Genomic DNA, 26,038 nt, shown 5'->3' on the forward strand with positions numbered 1-26,038 from the left:
TCAGGAAGGGTGGAGGGCAGGGAGGGTAGGGCTAGGAGGGTAACCAAAGGCAGGTGTTGAAGAGGAGGGTTTTGAGGTAGGTTTTGAAGAAGGCAGAGAGGGAGCAAGGTGGTGAAGACATTGGTCGATGTGGTAGCAGGTTACAGAAATAGGGAGGAGCAAGGCCATGGAGGACTTCGAAGGTCAGGATGCAGAATTTGAATGCTATACCAAGTCCGGGGCATGGGTAGCCAGTGGACCAGGGCGAGGATGGGGGTGATGGAGTCTAGTGCCGGAGAGGACACAAGCTGCAGAGTTCTGAATGATCTGCAGCTTGTGGAGGGAAGAGTTGGGAAGGCTGACAAACAGGGAGTTAGCATAGTTGACTGTAGAAAGTTAGCTCACATCCAGGACTTGATGTCTGACAGGCAATCTGTCAGGACAGCAGTGGTACTGTGGTCGAGGGTGGAGGCAGAGAGGTACAGTTGGCTGTAATACATGTGGAAGTTGACCCCACGTCTGCAGATCATGTCACCAAAAGAGAACATGTACAGGTTGAAAAGGAGAGGACCCAGGACAGAGCCCTGAGGAACACCACAAAAGACGGTGCTGGGGCTGGAGGTGAAGCCATTTGTGGAGACAATGTGCAGCCGGTGTGAGAGATAGGATCTGAACCATTTACTGTGTGATCTGGGAGGTCCTCCAGTTATTGCAATGTAGCCGTGCTCTTCTTTGTTCTTCAGTTTCATTTAATCAGCCTTCTTTCTTTTGTCTGGTATTTTGATTTGTATTTGAAAGGCTTGATGTTAGCTTACGCATTTTTATCTTGTTCCTGCCGCTTGGCTCCGTCTGAGTGCATACATGCTGCATGCGTACGTGGTCTGTGACACACGATGCCACAGCGCCACTGGGAGTCAGCGCGGCCATCAGTTGTAAGCATTGGCGGGTAAGATCTTGGCTGGCACGCAGACAGACATTGTCGTTTTATTAGTATAGAAGATTATACCTCTTAGGTTGTACTCAGTAGAGGTGATATAAACACACAGTGTTTGACTTGTTTCTCTTGCCCCTCCTCCACCCTCTCAGCTGCCAAGTTTATACTCATTTTTTGGCCATAGAGATGAAGTTTATAGTAAACACATACAACAAGATTGCATTTATAGAGTGCCTTTCATGTCGGGAGGACATCCCAAGGCGCTGGACAGTTGGGTCGGGACCCGAGCATTGGGGGACATGGTCAGGGTGAGGGGAGGGGAGGGAGGGAGCGAGGAGGGGGGAAATGGTCAGGGTGAGGGGAGGGAAGGGAGGGAGCGAGGAGTGGGTAGAGAGTCGAGAGGGGAGCTGAAGGCACGGTCAAAGAGAAAGGTCTTGAGACCGGCCTTGAAGGAGGAAAGGGAGGAAGCGGCGAAGGCACTGGGGGATGGAGTTCCAGAGCTGATCTACGTTATCTATCACAGATAATAATATAACGGATACTAATATTCTTTACACAGATTGCAGTGAGAATGTGGAATTCATTACCAGAGGCCGTGGTTGAAACAGAAAGCATCAGTTTCATTTAAAAAGAAACTCGGTGTTTACCTGCAAACATGATTGCTGTTACGTGATTTCACGGTAACTGAAAAGAAATTGAGAAATGCTGTACTGAGAGATAACAGATAATGGAATGGGTGTTGCTCAGCAAAAGTACTACTGCAACAACACATCAGGAGGGTAAAACGGCACTGCTCGGCAGTCTAAGCCCAGCTCACGGTCTCTATTTGCGGGTGAACAATCCAACACTTGGTGAGTTCTGCTGTACAGCGATAGAAAGAGGCGACGTCAAAGGATCAAAAAGTGCCGTCACTAAATCCTGTATCTGAGTGTGAGGGGCAGTGTGTGTGTGAGGGGCAGTGTGTGTGAGGGGCAGTGTGTGTGTGAGGGGCAGTGTGTGTGTGAGGGGCAGTGTGCGTGAGGGGCAGCGTGTGTGTGTGTGTGTGTGTGTGTGAGGGGCAGTGTGTGTGTGGGGGGCAGTGTGTGTGTGAGGGGCTGTGTGTGTGTGTGTGAGGCAGTGTGTGTGTGTGTGAGGGGCAGTGTGTGTGTGAGGGGCAGTGTGTGTGTGTGTGAGGGGCAGTGTGTGTGTGTGTGTGTGAGGGGCAGTGTGTGTGTGTGGGGCAGTGTATGTGTGTGGGGCAGTGTGTGTGTGTGTGGGGCAGTGTGTGTGTGTGTGTGAGGGGCAGTGTGTGTGTGTGTGAGGGGCAGTGTGTGTGTGTGTGAGGGGCAGTGTGTGTGTGAGGGGCAGTGTGTGTGTGAGGGGCAGTGTGTGTGTGAGGGGCAGTGTGTGTGTGTGTGTGAGGGGCAGTGTGTGTGTGTGTGTGTGTGTGTGAGGGGCAGTGTGTGTGTGTGTGTGTGTGTAGTATCAGCAGCCTCTCACACACACACACACTGCCCCACACACACACACTGCCCCACACACACACACTGCCCCACACACACACACTGCCCCTCACACACACACACACACACTGCCCCTCACACACACACACTGCCCCTCACACACACACTGCCCCTCACACACACACTGCCCCTCACACACACACACACTGCCCCACACACACACACACACACACACTGCCCCCCACACACACACCGACACACTGCCCCCCACACACACACTGCTGCCCCCACACACACACACTGCCCCACCCACACACACACACTGCCCCACCCACACACACACTGCCCCACCCACACACACACACTGCCCCACCCACACACACACTCCCCCCCACACACACACTGCCCCCCCCACACACACACTGCCCCCCACACACACACTGCCCCCCCACACACACACTGCCCCCCCCCACACACACACTGCCCCCCCACACACACTGCCCCCCCACACACACACTGCCCCCCCACACACACACTGCCCCCCCACACACACGGCCCCCCCACACACACACACGGCGCCCCCACCACACACACACACGGCCCCCCACCCACACACACACGGCCCCCCACCACACACACACGGCCCCCCAACACAAACGGCCCCCACCCACACACACACGGCCCCCCACCCACACACACACGGCCCCACCCACACACACACGGCCCCCACCACACACACACGGCCCCCACCCACACACACACGGCCCCCACCACCCACACACACACGTGCCCCACCACACACACACGGCCCCCACCCACACACACACGGCCCCCCACCACACACACACGGCCCCCACCCACACACACACGGCCCCCCACCCACACACACACGGCCCCACCCACACACACACGGCCCCCACCCACACACACACGGCCCCCCCACACACACACGGCCCCCACCCACACACACACGGCCCCCACCCACACACACACGGCCCCCCACCCACACACACACGGCCCCCACCCACACACACACGGCCCCCACCCACACACACACGGCCCCCCACCCACACACACACGGCCCCCACCCACACACACACGGCCCCCACCCCACACACACACGGCCCCCCACCCACACACACACGGCCCCCCACCCACACACACACGGCCCCCACCCACACACACACACGGCCCCCCACCCACACACACACGGCCCCCACCACACACACACGGCCCCCACCCACACACACACGGCCCCACCCCACACACACACGGCCCCCCACCCACACACACACGCCCCACACACACACACACGGCCCTCACACACACACACACGGCCCCCCACACACACACACACGGCCCCCCCCACACACACACACGGCCCCCCCACACACACACACGGCCCCCCCACACACACACGGCCCCCACCCACACACACACGGCCCCCCACCCACACACACACGGCCCCCCACCCACACACACACACGGCCCCCCACCCACACACGGCCCCCCACACACACACGGCCCCCCACACACACACGGCCCCTCACACACACACTGCCCCTCACACACACACTGCCCACACACACACACACACACTGCCCCACACACACACACACACTGCCCTCACACACACACACACTGCCCCTCACACACACACACTGCCCCTCACACACACACACACTGCCCCTCACACACACACACACACTGCCCCTCACACACACACTGCCCCTCACACACACACTGCCCCTCACACACACTGCCCCTCACACACACACTGCCCCTCACACACACACTGCCCCTCACACACACACTGCCCCACACACACTGCCCCTCTCACACACACACACACTGCCCCTCTCACACACACACACTGCCCCCCACACACACACACACTGCCCCCACACACACACACTGCCCCTCACACACACACACACACTGCCCTCACACACACACACACACTGCCCCTCACACACCCCACTGCCCCTCATACACACACCACTGCCCCTCATACACACACCACACTGCCCCTCACACACACACACACACTGCCCCTCACACACACACACACTGCCCCTCCACACACACACTGCCCCACACACACACACACTGCCCCTCACACACACACACACACACACTGCCCACACACACACACACTGCCCACACACACACACACTGCCCCCACCACACACACACACTGCCCCCACACACACACACACACTGCCCCTCACACACACACACACACACTGCCCCTCACACACACACACACACACACTGCCCCTCACACACACACACACACACTGCCCCTCACACACACACACACACTGCCCCTCACACACACACACACACACTGAGCCCCTACACACACACACACACACACTGCCCCTCACACACACACACACACACTGCCCCTCACACACACACACACACTGCCCCTCACACACACACACACACACTGCCCCTCACACACACACACACACTGCCCCTCACACACACACACACACACTGCCCCTCACACACACACTGCCCCTCACACACACACACACACACTGCCCCTCACACACACACATGGCGGAATGGGACGTCCTCCTGACGTGAAAGGCGCTTTATAAATGGAATCTTGTTGTTGTTGTTGTTGTTGTAGTATCAGCAGCTGCCGCTCACAATGACCCGCCGCCCCGGACCAGCAAACACCGCGGCCGCGCGGGACCACTTACGGTTTTATATCCGGTTCCCACATCGCTGCCGTGACGTTGTTTTTGCTAATTTCCGGTGTCCCGCCCACTTCCGGTTCCGTTACTTTCCAGGTTCGTTGCTAATGTAAACTTCCCATTGGATACAGCCCCACTTCCGGTACGGTTGCTAGGGCGACGGAGCCGCTTCGTGTCATCTCGGAAGAAACGAAGCGTCAAAAATAACAGCGGTGAGTTCCCGTGGAGCAGAGCATTGTGGGGGGAATGGTCGCTGGGGGGGGAATGGTCACTGGGGAGAATGGTCACTGGGGAGAGTGGTCACTGGGGGGAAGGGTCACTGGGGAGGAGTGGTCACTGGGGGGAAATGGTCGCTGGGGGCGAGTGGTCACTGGGGGGAATGGTCACTGGGGGGGAATGGTCACTGGGGGGAATGGTCGCTGGGGGAATGGTCACTGGGGGAATGGTCACTGGGGAATGGTCGCTGGGGGAATGGTCACTGGGGGAATGGTCGCTGGGGGAATGGTCACTGGGGGGAATGGTCACTGGGGGAATGGTCGCTGAGGGAATGGTCACTGGGGGAATGGTCACTGGGGGAATGGTCACTGGGGGAATGGTCGCTGGGGGAATGGTCACTGGGGGAATGGTCGCTGGGGGAATGGTCACTGGGGGAATGGTCGCTGAGGAATGGTCACTGGGGAATGGTCGCTGGGGGGAATGATCGCTGGGGGAATGGTCACTGGGGGGGAATGGTCGCTGGGGGGAATGGTCACTGGGGGAATGGTCGCTGGGGGGGAATGGTACTGGGGGAATGGTCGCTGGGGGATTGGTCGCTGGGGGAATGGTCACTGGGGGGAATGGTCGCTGGGGGGAATGGTCACTGGGGGAATGGTCACTGGGGGAATGGTCGCTGGGGGAATGGTCACTGGGGTAATGGTCACTGGGGGGAATGGTCGCTGGGGGAATGGTCACTGGGGGAATGGTCACTGGGGGGAATGGTCACTGGGGGAATGGTCGCTGGGGGGATTGGTCGCTGGGGGAATGGTCACTGGGGGGAATGGTCGCTGGGGGAAATGGTCGCTCGGGGGAATGGTCACTGAGGGAATGGTCGCTGAGGGGGAATGGTCGCTGAGGGAATGGTCGCTGAGGGGAATGGTCACTGGGGGAATGGTCGCTGAGGGGAATGGTCGCTGGGGGGAATGGTCACTGGGGGAATGGTCACTGGGGGGGAATGGTCGTTCGGCGGAATGATCGCTGTGGGGGAATGGTCGCTGGGGGGAATGGTCGCTGGGGGAATGGTCACTCGGGGGAATGGTCACTGAGGGGGAATGGTCACTGGGGGAATGGTCACTGGGGGGGAATGGTCGTTGGGCGGAATGGTCACTGGGGGAATGGTCTCTGAGGGGAATGGTCGCTGGGGGGAATGGTCGCTGAGGGAATGGTCGCTGGGGAATGGTCACTCGGGGGAATGGTCACTGAGGGGGAATGGTCACTGGGGGAATGGTCACTGGGGGGGAATGGTCGTTCGGCGGAATGGTCGCTGGGGGGGAATGATCGCTGGGGGAATGGTAACTTGGGAATGGTCGTTGGGGGGAATGGTCACTGGGGGGGAATGGTCGCTGGGGGGGACTGGTCGTGGGGAATGGTAACTTGGGAATGGTCGTTGGGCGGAATGGTCACTGGGGGGGAATGGTCGCTGGGGGAATAGTCACTGGGGGATTGGTCACTGAGGGGAATGGTCGCTGGGGGGAATGGTCACTGGGGGAATGGTCACTTGGGGGGAATGGTCACTGGGGGAATGGTCGCTGGGGGAATGGTAACTTGGGAATGGTCGCTGGGGGGGAATGGTCACTGGGGCGGAATGGTCGCTGGGGCGGAATGGTCGCTGGGGGAATGGTCACTGGGGGAATGGTTGCAGGGGGGGAATGGTCGCTGGAGGGGAATGGTCGCTGGGGGAATGGTCGCTGGGGGGAATGGTCGCTGGGGGGGAATGGTCGGGGGGGGAATGGTCGTTGGGGGGAATGGTCGCTGGGGGGGAATGGTCGTTGGGCGGAATGGTCGCTGGGGGGGAATGGTCGCTGGGGGGGGATGGTCGCTGGGGGGGAATGGTCGCTGGGCGGAATGGTCGCTGGGGGAGGATTGTAAATAATGTAAATAAATCAATATATGTGTGTTTTATATATATTAATACTTGTAAATATCTTCGCACTTGATATCATGTCTTATATCAGTGTGGTTGAACAGCCACATCCACCCTGGTGGGTTATATTATCTGGCCTGGGACCATTTCCAAAATTTTTGCTCCCTCCCTCAATCCCTCCCTCCCTTCCTGATGAACGTCCTCCCATAGCAGCGGCAGAAGCTGGTGGTTAGCTGGCAGGGAGAGCGGAAATAATGCCCGCCGTTACTGCAACGTGTACCCAAACTGAGGGGAAGGCAAGCGCGTCTCCTTACCAGCCGAGTCCTTACCACCCGTCGGATCCTGCTACTGCAGATAGTGATTGGGAGAGAAAAATTGAGAGATGGGAGAGGTGGAAAGAGAGGAATGGGAGAGTAATCTAACACAAGGGGCATAGTCTTAAAATTAGAACCAGGCCATTTAAGAGTGAAATCAGGAAGCATTGTTTCACTCAAAGGGTGGTAGAAATTTTGAATTCTCTTCCCCCAAAGGCCGTGGATGCTGGATCCATCCACACCTTCAAGAGTGAGGTTGATAGATTTTTGGTAGGTCAGGGTATTAAGAAATATGGGGAAAAAGTGGGATGTTGGTATTGAAAGGATTAGTTGAAGTACAGATCAGCCACTATTTAATTAAACGGGGAACAGGCTCGAAGGGCTGAAGGCCTCCTCCTGTTCCTATGTTCTATGTTTCGAGAGGGAGAGGGGGAGGGGAGACGACAACAGAGAGGAGGGGAGGAGGGAGTAATTCTTACACAAAATGATGCACAAAAGAAATAGCACCTGCAGCGAGTGATCAAGCCAGGCCCACACACTGACCTGACTTCTTTCTAGAAGCCACAAGAGTTGCAGCTGTGACTCCTCATATATTCATGTACTTTTATATTTCACTCGAACAAACTTTAAATTGTCCACAACATCCTGTCTGCCATGCATTGTGTTCTAAATGAAACATACAACTGGATGTGTGGTTGAATAAGTGTTTAAGCTTTTGCTTGTCAGCGTCCCAATCAGCATAATCCGATCACAGAGCCAAGGCCACTCTGGTCGTGCTTGTCTCTATTCAAGGATAGCAGCAACAGCAACAAATTACACTTGTATAGCACCCTTCACATCCCAAAGAGATTGCAGTGCGCTGGACAGTCAGGGTTTTTTGGACGAGAACTGGGAGTTGGTGTCAGGAGGGGTGAAGGGCAGGTGAGGGTGAGAGGGTGGCCGAAGGGACTGTCAAAGAGGAAGTTCTTTATACGGGACTTGAAGGAGGCAAGAGAGGGAATGAGGTGGAGGGATTACGGGATAGAGTTTCAGAGCTCCTGGTGCAGGTCAAGCTTGCAGCATATGAGACCTGTGTGCAAACAGTCCTCCTTTCTGGATCCAAGTTCCTGGGCATGCAGCGGAGGTGCTGCCACCTGCCCCCAAAAGGCTGTGGATCCTGGTTCCATTCAAAAGCCTAGTGTGGATAGATTTATGGGGCAAAGGTGGGTACAGATCAGCCATGTTTTAATAGAATGGCAGAACAGATTTGAGGGGCTAAATGGCCTACTCTTGTTCCAAGGGAGGGGGAGAGGCACAGAAATGGTAGTAGGCCTTCAAATCCCTCGAGTCTCTTCAGCTCCAACACAATGCTGAGTGGAGTGCTGCAGTGAAATATTAAACTGAGGCTCCATCTGTGCCCTGTTCAGGGGGATGTTAAAGATCCCACATCATAGTTGGAAAAGAGAAAGGAGTGTCTGTCTCCCGGTGTCCTGGCCGACAATCTCCCTGATAGAGTTAGACATTCACTTCTTGGTTGTTTGCGGGGACGTTGCTGTGTGCAATTCGGCTGATGGATTTGCCTAAAAAATAAACAGTCACTACGCTGTACAGTGATTGCCCACAAAATGCACTAAAATGTCATTAGGTGATCTTTCTCACTGAAGTTGCTGTTGCTGAGAGAGAGAGCTTACTTGAAGAGGCACTGATTCACCGAAAAGATGTCGAAAAAAAAGGAAAAGAAGAAAAAGGAGAAGGGAGGAGACAAGAGCAAGGTGGTCGGTACAGAGGTGGACGTGATGACTGCTGCCAGTGAGCGGGTCATAACTCTCCAGAGACAGTAAGCTGCGCTGCTTCATCCTACATTTAATAATAAATATATGATCACATCTTTGAAATGTCTCAAAGTGCTTCACAGAATATACTGTAAAGTGGATTGACTGTATATTTTGTGTGTGAAACACGAAAGCCAATTGCAAAGCAGTATCCCACAAACAGTTGTGGATTGAGTGACCAAATATTATTTTTTGAAGGGATAATTACCCCCGGAAAGCGATCCACCAATCGACTAACAAGCGGAAGTAAGGAAACTTGCCTAACGTGTTGCCCGTCCGGGAATCGAACCCAGGTCCTCTCGTTTGCGAGGTGAATGCTCTAACCACTAAGCTGCAGGACTCCACAATAATGCTTATATCTGTTACAGCACCTCTCACGCGGAAGCAATTGTCAGAATGCTTTGCAGAATTTGCTGCGAAGTGGCCATGTGTTTTGCAAACCCCCAATGTATGACCTGAATTATCCAGGGGGACTGTCGGCCAGGAAACCAGGAGAAACTCACCATCTAGGCTGATGCTCCAGCGCAGTGCTGGGGGAAGCGCTGCATTGTCGGGTATGCCGTCCTTCAGATGAGACATTAAACCGAGGTCCCATCTATGTCTGTTCAGGTGGATGTTAAGGAGCCTGCGGGGCTGTTTGCAAACAGCAGGGAGTTTCTCTCGTCCGGTGTCCTAGCTGATTTTATCTACCAGATAAAATTGACTCACGGCTGTTTGTGAATCATTGCTGTGCACAAACTGGCTGCCACGGCCGCCTACAAAACACAGTCACTATGCATTACAGTAAATCCTGTGAAGTGCTTTGAGACATCCTCCCAATGTGAAGGATGTCATACAAATGCAATGATTATTATTATTGGAGCAGTAAATCGTCCTCTTCTCTGTCCGACATTGTAACCCAGTCCCAACCTCAGAAGACCATCCCTGAAGGGGCGGGCTCCCTGTAAAATATCAGTTAGAGCAAAGTGAGAGCTCTAATAAATATGCTACAGAGAGTCCTGTAGGGTATTGGTTAGAGGACCTGTCTCGCAAGCAAGAGGACCCGGGTTCAATTCCCGGGCTGGGTGAAACGTTAAGCAAGTTTTCTTACTACACACGCCTCTGTTTACCTAGCAGTAAGTAGGAACCCAGCGGTTAGTCGGTGGATTGCTTTAAGGGTAACAATCCCCTAAAGAAAATATATATCATTTGATCACTGAATCCACGACTGTTTGTTGGATACTGCTGCACACAATTGGGTGCTCCAGGACTCCAGGACCACTGCTGTCCTGACAGAATGTCTGTCAGACATCAAATCCTGGATGAGAGCTAATTTTCTTTAGTTGAACGTTAACAAGACTGAGGCTCTCCTACTTGGCTCCCGTCAGTGCCTCCACACCTCAGACACTGGCAGCATCACCATCCAAGGATGTACACTCCACCTTATTAAGTCAGCATGGAACCTTGGCATCTTGTTTGACCTTCAGCTATCCTTTCTACTCCACATCCATGCCATGACCCACTCTGCTTTCCTCCACCTCCGCAACATTGCCCAGCTCTGCCACTGTCTCCCATCACAGGCAGCCAAAATCCTCATACATGCATTCATAACATCCAGGCTTGACTATGCGAGCTCCTTGCTTGTTGGCCTCCCCAACTCCTCCCTCCATAGGCTGCAGATCATCCAGAACTCTGCAGCCCATGTCGTCTTCCATACTAGGCTCCATGACCGTATCACCCCAATTCTCGCCCGACTCCACTAGCTTCCCATCACACAGAGGATACTGTTCAAGATCCTGATCCTCACCTTCAAAGCTCTCCATCGCTTTACTCCCCCCTCCCACTGCGACCTCCTAAACCCCTATCAATCTGCCCGCTCCCTCCACTCAGCAGGCTCTGGTCTGCTTCAAGTCCCCCACCTTGCCTGTCCCACCATTGGGGGGTGGGCCAGCCACTTTGCCCCCACCATCTGAAAGTCCATCCCACAGTCCCTCCATCTCGTCCCCTTCCTTACCTCCTTCAAGACTCTTCTCAAGACCTTCCTCTTCGACCCTGCCCCCAGCTCGGGTCCGAAACACTGACTGTCCAGCGCCTTGGGACGTTCTCCCAACATGAAAGACGCTATACAAATGTAATTTTTTTGTTGTTGTTTTGCTCATAAAATACAGTCAATTTACAGTATAATGTATGAAGTGCTTTTGAGATGTCTCAACAACATGATAAGGATATATATAATAATAACAATAATCCTTGCATTTGATATAGCGGTTTTCACGTCTTCTAGACGTCTCAAAGCGGTTCACAGAATAGACTGTAAAGTGAATTGACTGTATATTTGTGGGCGAAATGCGGCAACCAATTGCACACAGCAGTGTCCCACAAACGTCTTGCGTTGAAATGACCAATTTATTATTGGGTTTTTTCTTGAGGGATTATTATCAGGCGTGTGGAGTAAGGAAACTTGCCCAAGGTTTCACCCTGCCTGTAATCGAACCCAGGTCTCTCGCTTGCAAAGCAAGTGCTCTAACCATTTATCAAATGCAAGGATTATTATTATTATTAATATGTCTCACTCCCACCAAAAAACCTGTATAGTCTCTCTCAGTGAGATTACAGTGGGGTGTTACTCTTCACCCTTTGTCAATGCCATTGACAACAGGGCTGCCTGTAACTGGAAAAGAGAAGTGCCCGATATTTTTAGAACATGAAATGTCAATGGATGTTTGGCTGTGAAGTTCCACAGCTTGTTTTTGCATCCCCAAAGGAAACATACAGCAGGTGGCAAATCGAATGTTTAGTTATTGGGTTGAATTCTAAGGTGTTAGCAAGTTTTATCTTCTTCTATCTATCTTCTATATATATACAAATAAAGCAACAATGTCTGTTTCACTTCAAGAAAGATACTTGATACCGCATCGGCAAGGTATTGCATCTGAGAATGACATGGGCGTATTTGTTTTCGGGTATCTCCTATAGTTTATGAGTTATTTTGAGTTTTGCGATTTTCACTGCAGTTATACCTGGTGGCTGCCAAGTCAAAGTGATGCTGTGACATTGTGCATCACAGAGCACCTACGTATGTACGCACACACTGTCCTCCCACTGAGTCCTCCTAAAAGGACTCCTCCCACAGGAGTCTTCAAAGACGAGTATAGATAAAGATGAAATGCCTGTCTGTGTGTCAATCTACGTTCCATATTAGATCCTTCGGTTGCAAGCGAAGCTGCAACGAGTGCAGCTAGTTTATTTATGTAACTTAACCAGGCATTATAGTTATAGTCACTTCTAGCAGAAAAATGAATTGAAAAACCTAAAACGGGGGATAGATATCACAGACTCGGATATTGAAATAATAAAATTAATGAATAATATCATTTAATATCTTTCAATCAGGTGGACATCTCCAAGCCTTTCAGAGGGTTCACTGTAAAGAGTAGTGACTGTGTATTTTGTAGGTGAACATGGCAGCCAATTTGCAACATCATTTATAGAATCAGAATTATACAGCACAGAAGGAGGCCATTCGGCCCATCGTGTCTGTGCCGATTCTTTGAAAAGACCTATCATTCCCATTCCTCGTTCTCTCCCATAGCCCTGCAAACTTGTCCTCCTCAAATAATTATCTACTTTTCTCTTAAATGTTATTGAATCGGCTTCCATCACCCTTTCAGGGTTGATTACCCAGCCTTATGAGTTAAAGCAAAAATAAACTTTCATTGCAGGCATGCAATAATAAACCTTGCAATTGATATAGGACCTTATCACGTCGATGGGATGTCTCTCATAAAATAAAATGGATTGATTGTGTATTTTGAGGGCGTAACAGATGGAAACTGGCAATTCGGCATGTGTTTATACTCCGTATGAATCTTCATCCATTCCTTACTTCCTCTTTAACAATCTCTCTCTGTTTCTATTTCATAGAACATAACTCATAGGAATAGGAGTAGGCTATTCAGCCCCTCTGGCCTGTTCAGCCATTCTGTTAAATCACGGTGGATCTGTTCCTTAACTCCAATTCTCTCTTAAATTAAATTCTCTCTTTCTCATTCTCTCTTTTTTTCTCTTGTTTCCTCCCTAGAGGGACACACCCTGCTGACTTAATTCCAGAGAGTATTAGGCATAGGTTGGAGAGTGTGTTCTTCACCCCACTCTTTATTCTCACGTCCTCTTGCTCAGTGTCAGGGTTGAACAGTTCAACTTGTTTTGTTGTTTAATGAAAGGTTCGACAGCCTGGTAGAGGAGCTGAAACAGTTGAAACAGAAGATTTATGAACTGTATCCTTTAACACAGTCACCATGTCACACAGTCTCACTGTCCCACAGTCTCACTGTCACACAATCACACAGTTTCACTGTCACACAGTCTCACTGTCACACAGACTTGTCACACAGTGTCTCCATCATACAGTCTGGCTGTTTTCCTCAGTGTGTGTTTACAGTCGGCGAGAGAATGAGTTCCTGGAGAAGGAGGCACACCAGACCCGGTTAGAGAGTGTATGTGTCAGATTCTATCCACGGTTGGGGTGAGGGGTGGTGGGGGGGAGGGGCGAGGGCATCTGTGCCCTACAGGGAGTGAGGTCTACACTCACACACAGCCTCAGGTCCAACCTACCCGCCCCCTCCCCACCCTGCCAACCCCTGCGCTGCCCCGCCACACAGCACACAAGACCACAAGCCCTCTCCTTGTCCTGGTATGAAAGCAAGTTGTTGTATCTTAATGTCATTTTGGAGTCCCTCTGACTTCCTCCTTCCTCGTTCAAGGCTGTCTCAAGACCTACCTCTTTGACTGCTCTTTTGTGCACGGAATGTAAGAATCGAGCCAGCCCTATGTGATGGTCTCTAGTCCAGTTCCTGAGCCAGGTGGGTCCTCAGTATTCCAGGGCACTGCTGATAACATACAGCCCAGCCTGGCTCATCGGAGGACTTGCTAGGACAGACCAGTCACTGGGGGCAGAGAATCCTCCCACTCAGCTCCTGTTAACCATGCAAACTAAAGCCCTAATGGGTAGAGTGGTCCTAGCTGGACAAGTATTCGAAAAGCTTGCCAGCGCAGTGATCTCAATGGCAAGCTTTGAGGTTTTAGCTGGTTAGATTCCAATGCACATTCTGGGGTTCCCAAGCCTTGGCTCCTGCCAACCTGCACCTAATACTTTCCAGAATTAGGTAAGCCATCTGGATGTGTCCCTTCAGGGAGAGAGCGCACATTCCATTCTAACAATCTATCTCTGGGATTTCCCTGTGTAGGTGGGATACAAGGAATTCTCAGTTTGGTTTGGTTACTCTTTAAGCATGGTGATGGGTTTCCATATGTGTCAAACACCTGGCTGTCCAAAAAACAAATATTGTGTTATTGTTGGTGTGTTTTTTGTTGTTATTGGTGTGTTGTTGGCGTTGTGTTATTTTTGGGTTATTGTTGGATCTTGTTGAGGAATTCGTTTCCATCCATTGGAGTCTTCTCCTCCCATAGCTCCCTGATGGCCTCTCGTGGCAACAGTCAGTACTGTGGTTCTGTGACTTGAGGCTAGCTTGTGAAGTGATTGGTTTGAGGTGAAGAAGGCCTACCAGCCCATTTGATCTCATCCTTCCAGTTCTCCAGCATCCTGGCTTTACCCACCCTTTCTAGTAACCCAATTCCATTTGATGATTAACTTGATCTGGAGTCCTGTAGCTTAGTATTAGAGCACTCGCCTCGCAAGGGAGAGAACCAGGGTTTGATTCCTGTGCATGGTGAAACATTAGGCAAGATCCCTTACTCCATACACCTCTGTTTACCTAGCAGTAAATAGGAACCCAGTGGTTAGTCGATTGGTGGATCGCTTATCCGGGGGTAATAATTCCTGAAAAAAATAAATAATTTGGTCACTCAATCCACAACTGTTTGTGGGCGCCATAATCAAATGCAAGGATTATTATTATTTATATTATTAACCTCTGAGTAAAGAAAAACTTCCTAGCATTTCTCACCTCTGTGTCATTGGAGCTTGAACTAATACATTGGGACTTGAACTAATAAGAGTCTAGGCTGACATCCAGTGTATTTCTGGGGGGTGTTGCATTGTCGGAGGTCCCATCCTTGAGACAAGATGTTAAACCAAGGTTCCATCTGTGCCTGTTCAGGCAGACGTTAAAGATCCCGCGCCATTATTCAAAAAGAGAAGGGTGTTTCTCTCAGTTTCCTAAGTGACAGTGAGTGCGCGTCTCAGCGTATGTGTGTGAGCATGTGTGAACGTGTATGTACCTCTGTTTGTGTACCTTTGTGTGTGTGTACCTGTGCCCTCGGATTGGGAATCTGGTTACAGACCTGTGCTTGTTCCAGCTCAAGACCTTTCTCTTCAACCTCACCTTCAGGCATTTTCCCACCACCTTGCGCTCCACCCCTCTTGACTCCAACCCCAGCTCAGGTGTAAACCCTTGACTGTCCAGCACCCTGGGTTGTCCCTGATGTGGAAGGCACTATATATAACTGCAATTTGTTGTTGTTACCTGTTTGAATCTGTCCCTGAATTAGCAAGAGTACACGTCCTACATGAGCAAGAGGGCACAGAAGAGGCAGAATCAGATCATCAGCCTGACTGATCAGAACCACTTAGAGCTGGAAAACATCAAGAAGCAGAAGGAGAAAATCTTGGCCGAGTACGAGGAGAAGCTCCAAGGTGAGTGAGATCCTGTAGTGTTTACTATGTTCACCTCACAAGTGAGAGGACCCGGGCAGGGCAAAACCTTGGGCAAGTTTCCTTACTCCACATGTCTGTTTACCCAGCAGTAAGTCGAAACCCAGTTGTTAGGCAATTGGCAGATCACACTCTGGGGGGAATAATCCCTCAAGAAAATTCTCTCAATCCACAGCTGTTTGTCAGATACTGCTGTGTGCAATTAAAATGCTGAGTTTCACTCACAAAATACACAGTCAATTCACTTTATAATATTTTCTGTGAAGTGCTTTGAGACATCTCAATGCCAAGATAAGGCACAATAACAAATGCAAGGATTATAATTATTATTAATATTATCCTCAATTTATAGCAGTCTCAGCATGGAGAGAAGACAGAAATAACTTGCATCTTATACACGAAAACATCTCACCTGACTTCACGGTAATTAATACAGCAACTGGCATTTCACATTGGGTTAGACTCTGCGCCAGGGCAGGTCTGAGCCGGAGAAAGGGAGAGGGGAAGATGGGTTTTTGAGCAGTATTTAAAGACTGCTAGAGAGGTGGCAAGGCGGAGGGATGGGGGGAGAGAGTTCCAGAGGTTAGAAGCGTAGGAACTGAAGGCTCAGCCACTGATGCGAACAGCCTGAGTTAGCAGAGCGGAGAAAGACAAGCGGCGGGGTGGAGTAGGAGGAGGCTAGGGACATAGGGAGGTGCCAGGGAATGGCTAAGCTTGTACAAATACTATAATGTCGGAAGGATGACTCAAAGCGCTCCACAGTAAATACTGTAAAGTGTGTCATTTGAGGGTGAACTTGTCAGACATTTTGCACACAGCAATGTCCCCACAAACAGCCAGATGTAGTGACTGTAGGTGGCAAGTCCCACAAACAGCAGTGGAATAAATGACCATTGTTTTCTGGGGAATTATTGGTCAGGACACCAGGAGAGAGAGTCTCCTCTTTTCCAACAGCATCTTTAAAGCCCGGAGCTTGGTTCATCTGAAGGGCATCTCTGGCAATGTTCCCCCAAACCCCACCCCCCTGCTGCCCAACATTGTGTTGAATCGTCAGCCTGGACTGTGAACTCCCAAGTCCCCAACGTGAACTTGTGATCTTCTGACCTAGAGGCAAGAGGATTACTAAATCAGGCAGGCTTGGATTTGCTATGTCCTGATTAGGTCACAGAATAATGTTCCCAGTATTAATACTAATAATAATACTTGCATTTGATATAGCGCCTTATCATGTCTTTGAGACGTCTCAAAGCTTCACAGATGTACTGTAAAGTGAATTTACTATATATTTTGTGAACAAAACACATTGTCACCTGTGCCCAATATTGGGATGGTGCTTGGGGTGGAGGGTTTGGGGCTGGCATTGGGTGCTGGAGTTTATGTTGGGGTGAGGGGCGGTTGGTTTGGTTTTGGGGGTGTTGGGTGGGATTTGGTGGATAATAATCCTTGCCCCTGATAAAGCGTCTTAACATGTAATTGAGATGTCTCAAAGTGGATTGACTGTGTGTTTTGTGGGTGAAATGTGGCAGACAGTTTGCGCACAGCAGTGTCCCACAAACAGCTATGGAGTATGTGACCAACTTTTTATTTGGGGGATTGTTGGCCAGGACACTGGGAGAGAGAAACTGCCTTCTCTTTTCGAATAGTGCAAGAACAGTTAGACTGGACCTCGGTTTAACATCTCATCGGAAGGACAGATGGGGTTGGGGATTGGTGAAGTGGGAGGGGCTTGGGGAAAGAGTGGGTGAGTACAGAGCAGGCAGAATCCAGCTGGCATTCCTGTGGGTCTGAAATTCCTGTGTTTTTTTTCTTTTGACCTTTTCTGACCCAGAGCTGGGGTTAGTGAAGTTGGAGAAGGAAAACGAGTTGGCTCAGATCAACAAACAGATTGACAGCCTGGGGGAATTTAAGGTGAGTATAACCTCCCAACACTGGCAGTGAAGGAGATCGGGCCAAGTCTTAGAGGGCCAGGAAGAATTGGCTTGAATCCCTTTACATAGGAACATAGGAACAGGAGAAGTCCATTCAGCCCTTCAAGCTTGTTCCACTATTCAGTTAGATCATGGCTGATCTGTACCTCATCTAATCCTGTTAATTCCAATTTCCCACTTTTTCCCCATAATCCCTTAATACCCTGACCTACCAAGAATCAACCTCACTCTTGAAGGCGTGGATGGATCCAGCATCCACAACCTTTTTGGGGAGAGAATTCCAGATTTCTAACTGAACGCAGTCTCCAGATGGGGTCTGACTAATGCTCTGTACAGCTGAAGGATCATTTCTTCCCCTTTGTATTCCAGGCCGTTTGAGATAAAGGCCAATATTCCATTCACCTTTTTTGATTACTTTTTGCAGCTGGAAACTAGTTTTTAGTGATTTGTGGATTATGGACACCCAAATCTGTTTGCTCCTCCACAGTTCTTAGTTTCTCCCCGTCAAGAAAATATTTTGCTATATTTTTTTTTGATCCATAGTGGATGACCCCACACTTCCCTCGCACTTCCATCTTCCACAGCTTTGCCGACTCACTTAATCTGTCTAAGTCCCTTTGTAACTTCCTACTCCCATCTATACAACTTACTAAGCCCCTAACTTAGTGTTGTCTTGGATATAAAACTTTCTACGTTCTGCCACTCAGCTAACTCGGGACTTGCTGGGTGTGCCCCTGCCTTCTCCGCGCCACCATCAGTAACCGAATTTTCAACAACAACAAATGACATGTGTATAGTGCCTTTCATGTCAGGAGACATCCTAAGGCCCTGGGCAGTCAGGGATTTGGACCTGAGCTGGGGGTTGGATTTAGGAGGCATGGAGGGCAGGAGGAGTGCTACAAGGCCAGTGGAGCTGGGGAAGGGTGGGTGCGATAGGGTCACAGAGCCAGGTGCGGGAGAGGGCACTCACTTTCAGCCACTAAGTCCCTTAACCTCTGGAACTCTCTCCCTCTGACTCCCCCTCTATCTGTCTCTGAATCCACCTTAACATCCTACCTCTTCAACACGCCTGTGGTCACTTTCTATATGTTGTGCATGTTCCTGGATGATGCCAGCATGCTCCTATATTGTACATGCTCCTGTATTGATGTATGTTCCAGCATGCTGTACGATTCTGTTGGCCGTGCATGTTCCTGCATAGTGTCCGTATTCCTATATGGTGTAAACATGTTTCTGTACAGTGTAAGTGTGTTAGACTTCAAGGTCCTCACACTCGTCTACAAATCCCGTCAGGCCCTGGCACCTCCCTACCTCTCGACCTGCTTTCTCCCCACTCCACTACCAGCTGCCTCTGCTTGGCTGGCTCCAGCCTCCTGCATATCCCTCATGCCTTCCGCTCCACCTTTGGCGAAGTGCTTTCACCCACTATGCCCTGAAGCTGAACTGTCTCCCTCAATCCCTCCACCTTGCCCCCTCCTTTCCCATATTCAAATCAAGACTAAAGACCTTCCTCTTTGACCATGCATATGGTCAACTCCCACAGTTTGGTGTCAGGCTCCGACGCTGTTAAGCACCTCTACAGTGAGGGGCGCTGTGTAAATGCAAGTTGTTGTTGTGTAAGCGTGTTGCTGGGCGGAGTAAGCGTGTTCCTGTGTTTGCCGTTGTTCTCACTGCAGGAGCTGAGGGAGAATCAACTGTCCAGGATCAGTGAACTGCAGAAGGAGGTGATGGAGGCGCGGGCAGAACACGCAGAAAATCTCCACAAAATCAAAGTGAATTTCCTGCAGGAGAAAGCCGATTACAAACAGAATGCCATGAAGATGGTTAAAGCCCTGGAGAAGGAAGCAAACCGGGTGAGGCAAATCACCCCCAGTCACAGCCTGTCAGAGTTTTGCACTGTCAGGTGTTGTCCTTCAAACAACTGTAAAAGTTGCTTAAATATTATCTTTATAGATTGTATAATCGCCACCACTCAGTTTAACCACTACACTAATGGAAGTCCTGTAGTGTAGTGGTTAGAGCACTCACCGCCCAAGTGAGAGGACATGGGTTTGATTCCCTGGCGTGGCGAAACCTTAGGCAAATTTCCTTACTCCACACACTCTGTTTACCCAGCAGTCAGTAAGAATCTGGTTGTTAATCAATAAGCAGATCACTTTCCGGGGTAATAATCCCACCAAAAAAAAATGCGGTCACTCAATCCACGACAGTTTGTGGGACGCTGATGTGCACAATTGGCTGCTGCGTTTCGCCCAAAAATACAATTAATTCGCTTTACAGTATATTCTCTAAAGCGCTTTGAGAAGTCTCAAGGATATGATAGGGCGCTATATCAAATGCAAGGATTATTATTTATTTCTATTAATATTATGTAACATTTTATTTTCTTCCCTCCGTCGGTCCCGAAGGAGGCCGTCTGCTGCCTGATCAAACACATCGAGTTCATCAAGAGCGAGAACCAGCAGCTTCGGCAGGAGTTGCTGTGCCAGATCCGGCGTTCCGGTGTTCTGCGGGCTCGCCGCCTGGAGCTGGAGGAACAGCACCAGCAGCTGCTGCGGGAGAAGCAGTACAGCACCAAGCTCAAGAGGCTGCGGTGCAGTCGCCTCAAGATGCCCCCACCCCCAGAGCCCACTGTGCCCTCCTCATGATCCCCACCGTGCCCTCCCTCATGATCCCCATCGTGCGCTCCCTCATGATCCCCACCGTGCCCTCCCTCCTCATGATCCCCACCGTGCCCTCCCTCCTCATGATCCCCACCGTGCCCTCCCTCCTCATGATCCCCACCGTGCCCTCCCTCCTCATGATCCCCACCGTGCACTCCATCCTCATGATCCTTACCGTGAAGCGGCACATCATCGATATCTCTCACCACCTCCCCAAACCTCTCTCCGTCTCCCCAAACCTCTCACCCTCTCCCCAAACCTCTCGCCCTCTCCCCAAACCTCTCGCCCTCTCCCCAAACCTCTCATCATCCACCAAAACCTCTCATCACCTCAGCTATGAGTTTTTCCTGACAAATATTAAAATTGATGAGCACTTTGTTTGGCAGCTGCTGTTTTTTTTATCCTTACATTTGTTTCAGTGCCTCTCACGTCAGAAGGATGTCCTAAACTGCTTTACAGGATTCATTGTAAAATACACAGTCCTATGAAGTAATGGTTAGAACACTCGCCTTGTAAAGTGAGAGGATCCAGATTTAATTCGCAGGCAGAGTATCCTTATTCCACACGCCTCTGTTTACCTAGTAGTAAGTAGGGTGTTAGTTAATTGGCAGATCAATTTCCGGCAGTAATAATCCCTTAAAAAAAATAATTTAGCCACTCAATGCACGACGATTTGTGGGACACTGCTGTGCGCAATTGGCTGCCGTGTTTCACCCACAAATTATCAAGTCGATTTGTTTTATTCTGTGAAGCGCTTTGAGAGGTCTCAACGACGTGATAAGGCGTTATATCAAATGCAAGGATTATCATTATACCCATCATTAAAAAGAATCTTAATTCATGATTGTTTCCCGAGCACCACCCCCCACCCCATTTTACAATAAAGTGACTTGTGTCTGGTCCCTATTTACCCAGCTGTTGGCTCAGTCTGATCAGCTGTGCAGCAGGTCAGGGTTTTAAAGTTGGTGTTGCTGCAATCCTCGATTAACACCACTAGAGAGCAGACACGCAAAGCACATCTCAATGACCCCTTCCGTGCAGTGAGCTGTTAATTTGCATATAGCCTTACCCAGCAAAGGGTCATGAAGTGAACGACCGATGTTATCTGGGGGATTGTTGGACAGAACACCAGCAGAGAGAAACTGCCATGTCTTTAACCAATATTAATAATAATAATAATTCTTGCATGGATTAAGCGATCAAATTTTTTTTGAGGAACTATTACCCCGGAAAGTGATCCACCAATCGACTAACTGGGTTCCTATTTACTGCTATGAAAACAAGACATGTAGTGTAAGGAAATATGCCTAAGGCTTTGCCCTGCCTGTGAATCAAACCTGGGTCCTCTCGCTTGCGAGACGAGAGGGCTAACCACTATACAGGACTCCAATAATCTTTAACGTCCATTTGAACAGGCACATATGGGACCTTGGTTTAACATCCCATCAAAGGATCTGATATTGCAGCACTCCCCAACACTGTGCTAAGACACTGAATAGAGCACGGTCTGATAAGTATCCTGCTACTTGTCCAGCTAGGACCACTTTAACTCTTTGGGCTTTGGCTTGCCTCAGGTCACCTATGTAACATAGAATTAAAAAGCTTTACAAACAATTTTATGTTTTAATTCTCAATATTGCAAAAAGCAGTCTTACACAATGAGTCACTTAGTAAAAAAAATCTTAGTTGCAGACCTACGGCGGCAGGAGTGAGGAGGGAAAAACCGAGATGAGGAAACATTTCTTCACCCAGGTTTGTGGGAGTGGGGAACGCACTGCCCCAGCCAGTTTTAGAGGCAGAATCAACAACAAAATGATGTTTGTATAGCGCCTTTCAATCAGGAGGACGTCCCAAGGCACTGGACAGTCAGTGTTTTGGACTCAAGCTGGGAGTCGGGATTCAGGAGGATGGAGGGCAGGGGGAAGGAGGGTAACCGAAGGCACGGTCAAAGAGGAGGGTCTTGAGACGTGTCTTCAAGGAGGCAAGGGAGGGGGCGATGCAGAGGGACTGCAGGATGAACTTCCAAGGGTGGGGGCAGAGTGGTAGAAGACCCGCCCGCCAATGAGGGGGAAGGCGAGGCGGGGGATGTGAAGCAGGCCGGAGCCTACTGAGTGGAGGGAGTGGGCAGGATGGTAGTGGGGGTTAGGAGGTTACAGAGGCGGGGGGGGGGGGGGGGGGAGCAAGACCATGGAGGGCTTTGAAGGTTAGGACCAGGATCTTGAACTGTATCCTCTGTGTGATGGGAAGCCAATGGAGTCAGGCGAGGATGGGAATGATAAGGTCACGGAGCCTGATGCGAGAGAGGAAGGAAGTTGACCCCGAGTCTGCGGATGATCTCACCAAGAGGGAACATAGATATTGAAGAGGACAGGACCAAGGGCAGAGCCCTGAGGAATTCCACACGAGATGGTGCAGGGGCTAGAGGAGAAACCATCTGTGGAGATGAAGTGGAGACAGTGTGAGAGGTACGATCTGAACCATTCAAGGACAGAACTATGAAGGTTGAGGTGAGAGGAGAGGAGGTGGAAGAGGATAGAGTGGTTAAAGGTGTCAAAGGCAGCAGATAGGTCAAGGAGGACGAGGAGGCAGAGGGGTCCTGGTCAATCAGTTATTTAGAAGGAAGATACAATTATAATAACTATCATTATTATATAGTAAGTATATTCTTTGAAGTGCTTTGAGACGTCTTGAAAACGTGATGAAAATGTTATGATAATAATCCTCGCATGTGCATCTGATATACCGCCTTATCATGTCTTTGAGATGTCTCAAAACGCTTCACAGAATGTACTGCAAATTTTGTGGGTGAAACGCGGCTGCCGGGGAATCTAACCCAGGTCCTCGCTTGCAAGGCGAGCATGCTAACCACTGTTACAGGACTCCATGAGCAAAAGAGAATTTAGGGATATGGAAAAAACAAAAAGGCGAGGCAAGGAGATTAAATGGTCTGCTGTTGTCTAATAAACTGGGAGATCAGGCTGGGTGGGCTGAATGCTAGCATCCTGTCCCTGTGCCATGGGAGTGACATGGACTGAGCTGTATCTGGCCGTCCATCTCACTGATAACATTACACAAAGGCAACAATGAAGCTCTTAAGGTCAAGTTACACACGTTAACAATACAGCATTGTTTTCCTCTCTCCCCGCACCCCCACCCCACTAACCCTCCCCCCACCTAATCACTCAGGACACCCTGAACACAAACTCATCGCTTCCCATTCTGAGACAAGGGAAATCCCAATTAACCACTCAATCCCCGGTATAACAAAGGCTCAACAAGCTTTGCATTTAATACTGATAAAACTGGGGAGGGCATTTCTCCCGATCCCTGGTACCACCAGATATTCCAGGTTAATCTTGGCAACAGTTAAAATATACAAACAACAAAAACAAGCCTATTTCCAGTGAAGTTTGAATCCTATACTCCACCCACCCAACCTATACACCCACACACACACACGCACGCGCACACGCGCACACACACACACACACTCGTCTGGGCTGAGGATTGGGTCTGTACAGAAATAAAGGTCTGGAAATGCAACAACAATGAACAGCATTGAACTTTGTAGAGGACAATCAGGAGTGATGCTGCACGTGGCCACAGAACACAGAAGGTCCAGTCAACCCTGAAGCTTTAAGAATGAGCGCTGCAAACATTTGTGAGAACCGGAGCGATGGCACTGTTCTGCTCTGCTCCAATCACTGGGCTTCCTTTAGTCACCAAAAGGATCGAACGACCCAGTCTTTAATGACGGGGCCTGAGCGACCCTCCTCCCAGATCAGCAGCCTCTGCTGCTCACTACAGCTGCCGTGGGGGTGGGGTGTTGGGTAAAACACATCGCCTGAAGCCCACTGACCCAGGACCTCTCGCAGACATGAGACGCAGCTTTTCAAACACTGGGTCCCGGTGCCCTGTAACCTTCTACTGAGAATCCTCCACTTTCCTGAGGTTGTCCCATAGAGCCCACCAAAGTCCGAGGCAGAGCACAGTCCATCTCTGGAAATGCCATTCACACTGGAGGTTGGTGGTTTTGTTGCATGCTCAGATTTGCTGTGACAGCAGAGTACACAAGAACAGTGGACAGAGCGCTGGGGACGAACTCTGATCTCCCTGTGGTACTCCAGAGGCTCAGACATCACAGCACTGACAAGCTGCAAGTACGTCTCAGAGCGCTTCACAGAGACGGTGTCAATCACTGAGCACATGAGAAGCAAGCGGGAGTCTTTTCTCCCTCTCCTTTCCCCCCTACACATGCTCCCATTCCTGGAAGAGCATCGGGGGGATTTACAGAACTGCAGATGATCGGCTGCCAGAATCGCACATTGTGGCCTGTGATAGAGTGAGAGAGCAAGAATGCTGGTGCAATAACAAGCCAATGTGAAAAGACTTCACCTTCATCTGGATCTGAATTCTTGCCCGAGAACGAAACAAGTTAAATGAAAGATATATTACAAGATGCGTCCGCTGCGGGGAGGGGGAGAACATCCGGGCGTGCGTTAGATTGAGGTCTCGTCCTGACACGATATGATGGAGATGGTGCCCCGCGTTGGCATCCCATTGGCTTCTGTTCCCATGTGGCTGAAAGCTCCTTCCTTCTCCCCAGTCCCATTCATACCCGGTCCATTCCTCACACCAACTGCCAGAGGACGGATCTCATCTGAGGAGGCCTGGCATGGCTTCTCTCTCTCTGCCTGTCTCCTGGACCTAAATCTCAGCCCTATTTTGTTCTTGAAGTAACAGAAGAGGAGACTGAGGATGAAGCCAGCACAAAGAACGACAAACATTAGTAAGTAGGTGAGGCCGGTGTGGCTCATACGGGAATCATGTGAAGCGGGCAGCTCTAAGCTGTAGGAGATGGAGTGAACCTCCACCTCACCCTCCACACACCGGCACTTGTACTCTCCCAGACTGTCCTTCGTAACAGTAACCTGAAGCCCATGACCCTTGAGTTCGTTGCTCAAGGATCCAGGTGGGGTTGTCCACTGGCACAGGGACCAGGCGGACACAGGTACACAAGGTAGAAAGACCGTGCTACCATTCACCATGTGGAGCACTTTTGTCTGCGGAGAATCTGCAAAGCAAAGAGTTAGCGTCAGGTTTTGCTTTCGAGACAATCGGACAAGAGGACATAATTGCAAAGGACAATTTCAGGACAGACATTTCTTTACACAGAGGGTAATTAATGACTGGCACATGGTTGCCAGGAAGGGTGGTTGAGGCCAGAATACTGTAAAAGTGTACTAACTGTTTTTTGTGGATGAACAATGGCAGCCAATTTGTTCACTGCAACATCCCACAAACAGCTGTGAAGTCTAAAGCGCTCTAAGAAATCCTTCCGTGAAAGGTGCTATATAAATTAAAATTGTATTGCATGAAGTAAATGACTAGTCTTATCTGGGGATTGTTGGCCAGGACTTAAGGAGAGAGAAACTCCCTTCTCTTCTTGAATAGCGCCACACGTTCTTTGACGTCCACTTGAACA

At 50.4% G+C, this 26,038-nt stretch overlaps 2 protein-coding genes across 3 annotated transcripts in view; one reads left to right on the forward strand and one right to left on the reverse strand.

Moving 5' to 3' along the window:
* Nucleotides 1–1,472: 1,472 nt before the first annotated feature.
* ccdc166 (coiled-coil domain containing 166) lies at nt 1,473–20,588 on the forward strand. Of its 2 annotated transcripts, none has more exons than XM_007906669.2 (9): nt 1,473–1,764; nt 5,198–5,278; nt 9,124–9,315; nt 13,513–13,566; nt 13,731–13,785; nt 15,800–15,944; nt 17,791–17,870; nt 19,567–19,743; nt 20,299–20,588. In XM_007906669.2, the coding sequence occupies exons 3-9, from the start codon at nt 9,197–9,199 to the stop codon at nt 20,536–20,538; spliced, it is 870 nt and encodes a 289-aa protein (XP_007904860.1). In that variant the 5' UTR covers nt 1,473–1,764; nt 5,198–5,278; nt 9,124–9,196; the 3' UTR covers nt 20,539–20,588. The 2 variants fall into 2 exon arrangements, with proteins under 2 accessions (XP_007904860.1, XP_007904859.1); XM_007906668.2 differs by having other exon boundaries at nt 9,143–9,315.
* Nucleotides 20,589–23,642: 3,054 nt separating this feature from the next.
* Nucleotides 23,643–26,038, reverse strand: part of sema4f (sema domain, immunoglobulin domain (Ig), transmembrane domain (TM) and short cytoplasmic domain, (semaphorin) 4F) — a 72,827-nt gene continuing 70,431 nt past the window's right edge. The window contains exon 14 of the mRNA XM_007906670.2: nt 23,643–25,627. Coding sequence (XP_007904861.1) covers nt 25,053–25,627 — 575 coding nt within the window. The 3' untranslated portion in view covers nt 23,643–25,052. The remainder of the gene's footprint in view (nt 25,628–26,038) is intronic.

The sequence above is a fragment of the Callorhinchus milii genome, unplaced genomic scaffold, assembly GCF_018977255.1.
Source record: "Callorhinchus milii isolate IMCB2004 unplaced genomic scaffold, IMCB_Cmil_1.0 Scaffold1, whole genome shotgun sequence".
Classification (NCBI taxonomy): domain Eukaryota; kingdom Metazoa; phylum Chordata; class Chondrichthyes; order Chimaeriformes; family Callorhinchidae; genus Callorhinchus; species Callorhinchus milii.

Coding starts and splice junctions, on each gene's coding strand:
- ccdc166 (XM_007906669.2), top strand. CDS start 9,197: ATGTCGAAAAAAAAGGAAAAGAAGAAAAAGGAGAAGGGAGGAGACAAG. Junction 13,567..13,730: donor AAACAGAAGATTTATGAACT/GTATCCTTTAAC, acceptor GTGTGTTTACAG/TCGGCGAGAGAATGAGTTCC. Junction 13,786..15,799: donor ACCAGACCCGGTTAGAGAGT/GTATGTGTCAGA, acceptor TCCCTGAATTAG/CAAGAGTACACGTCCTACAT.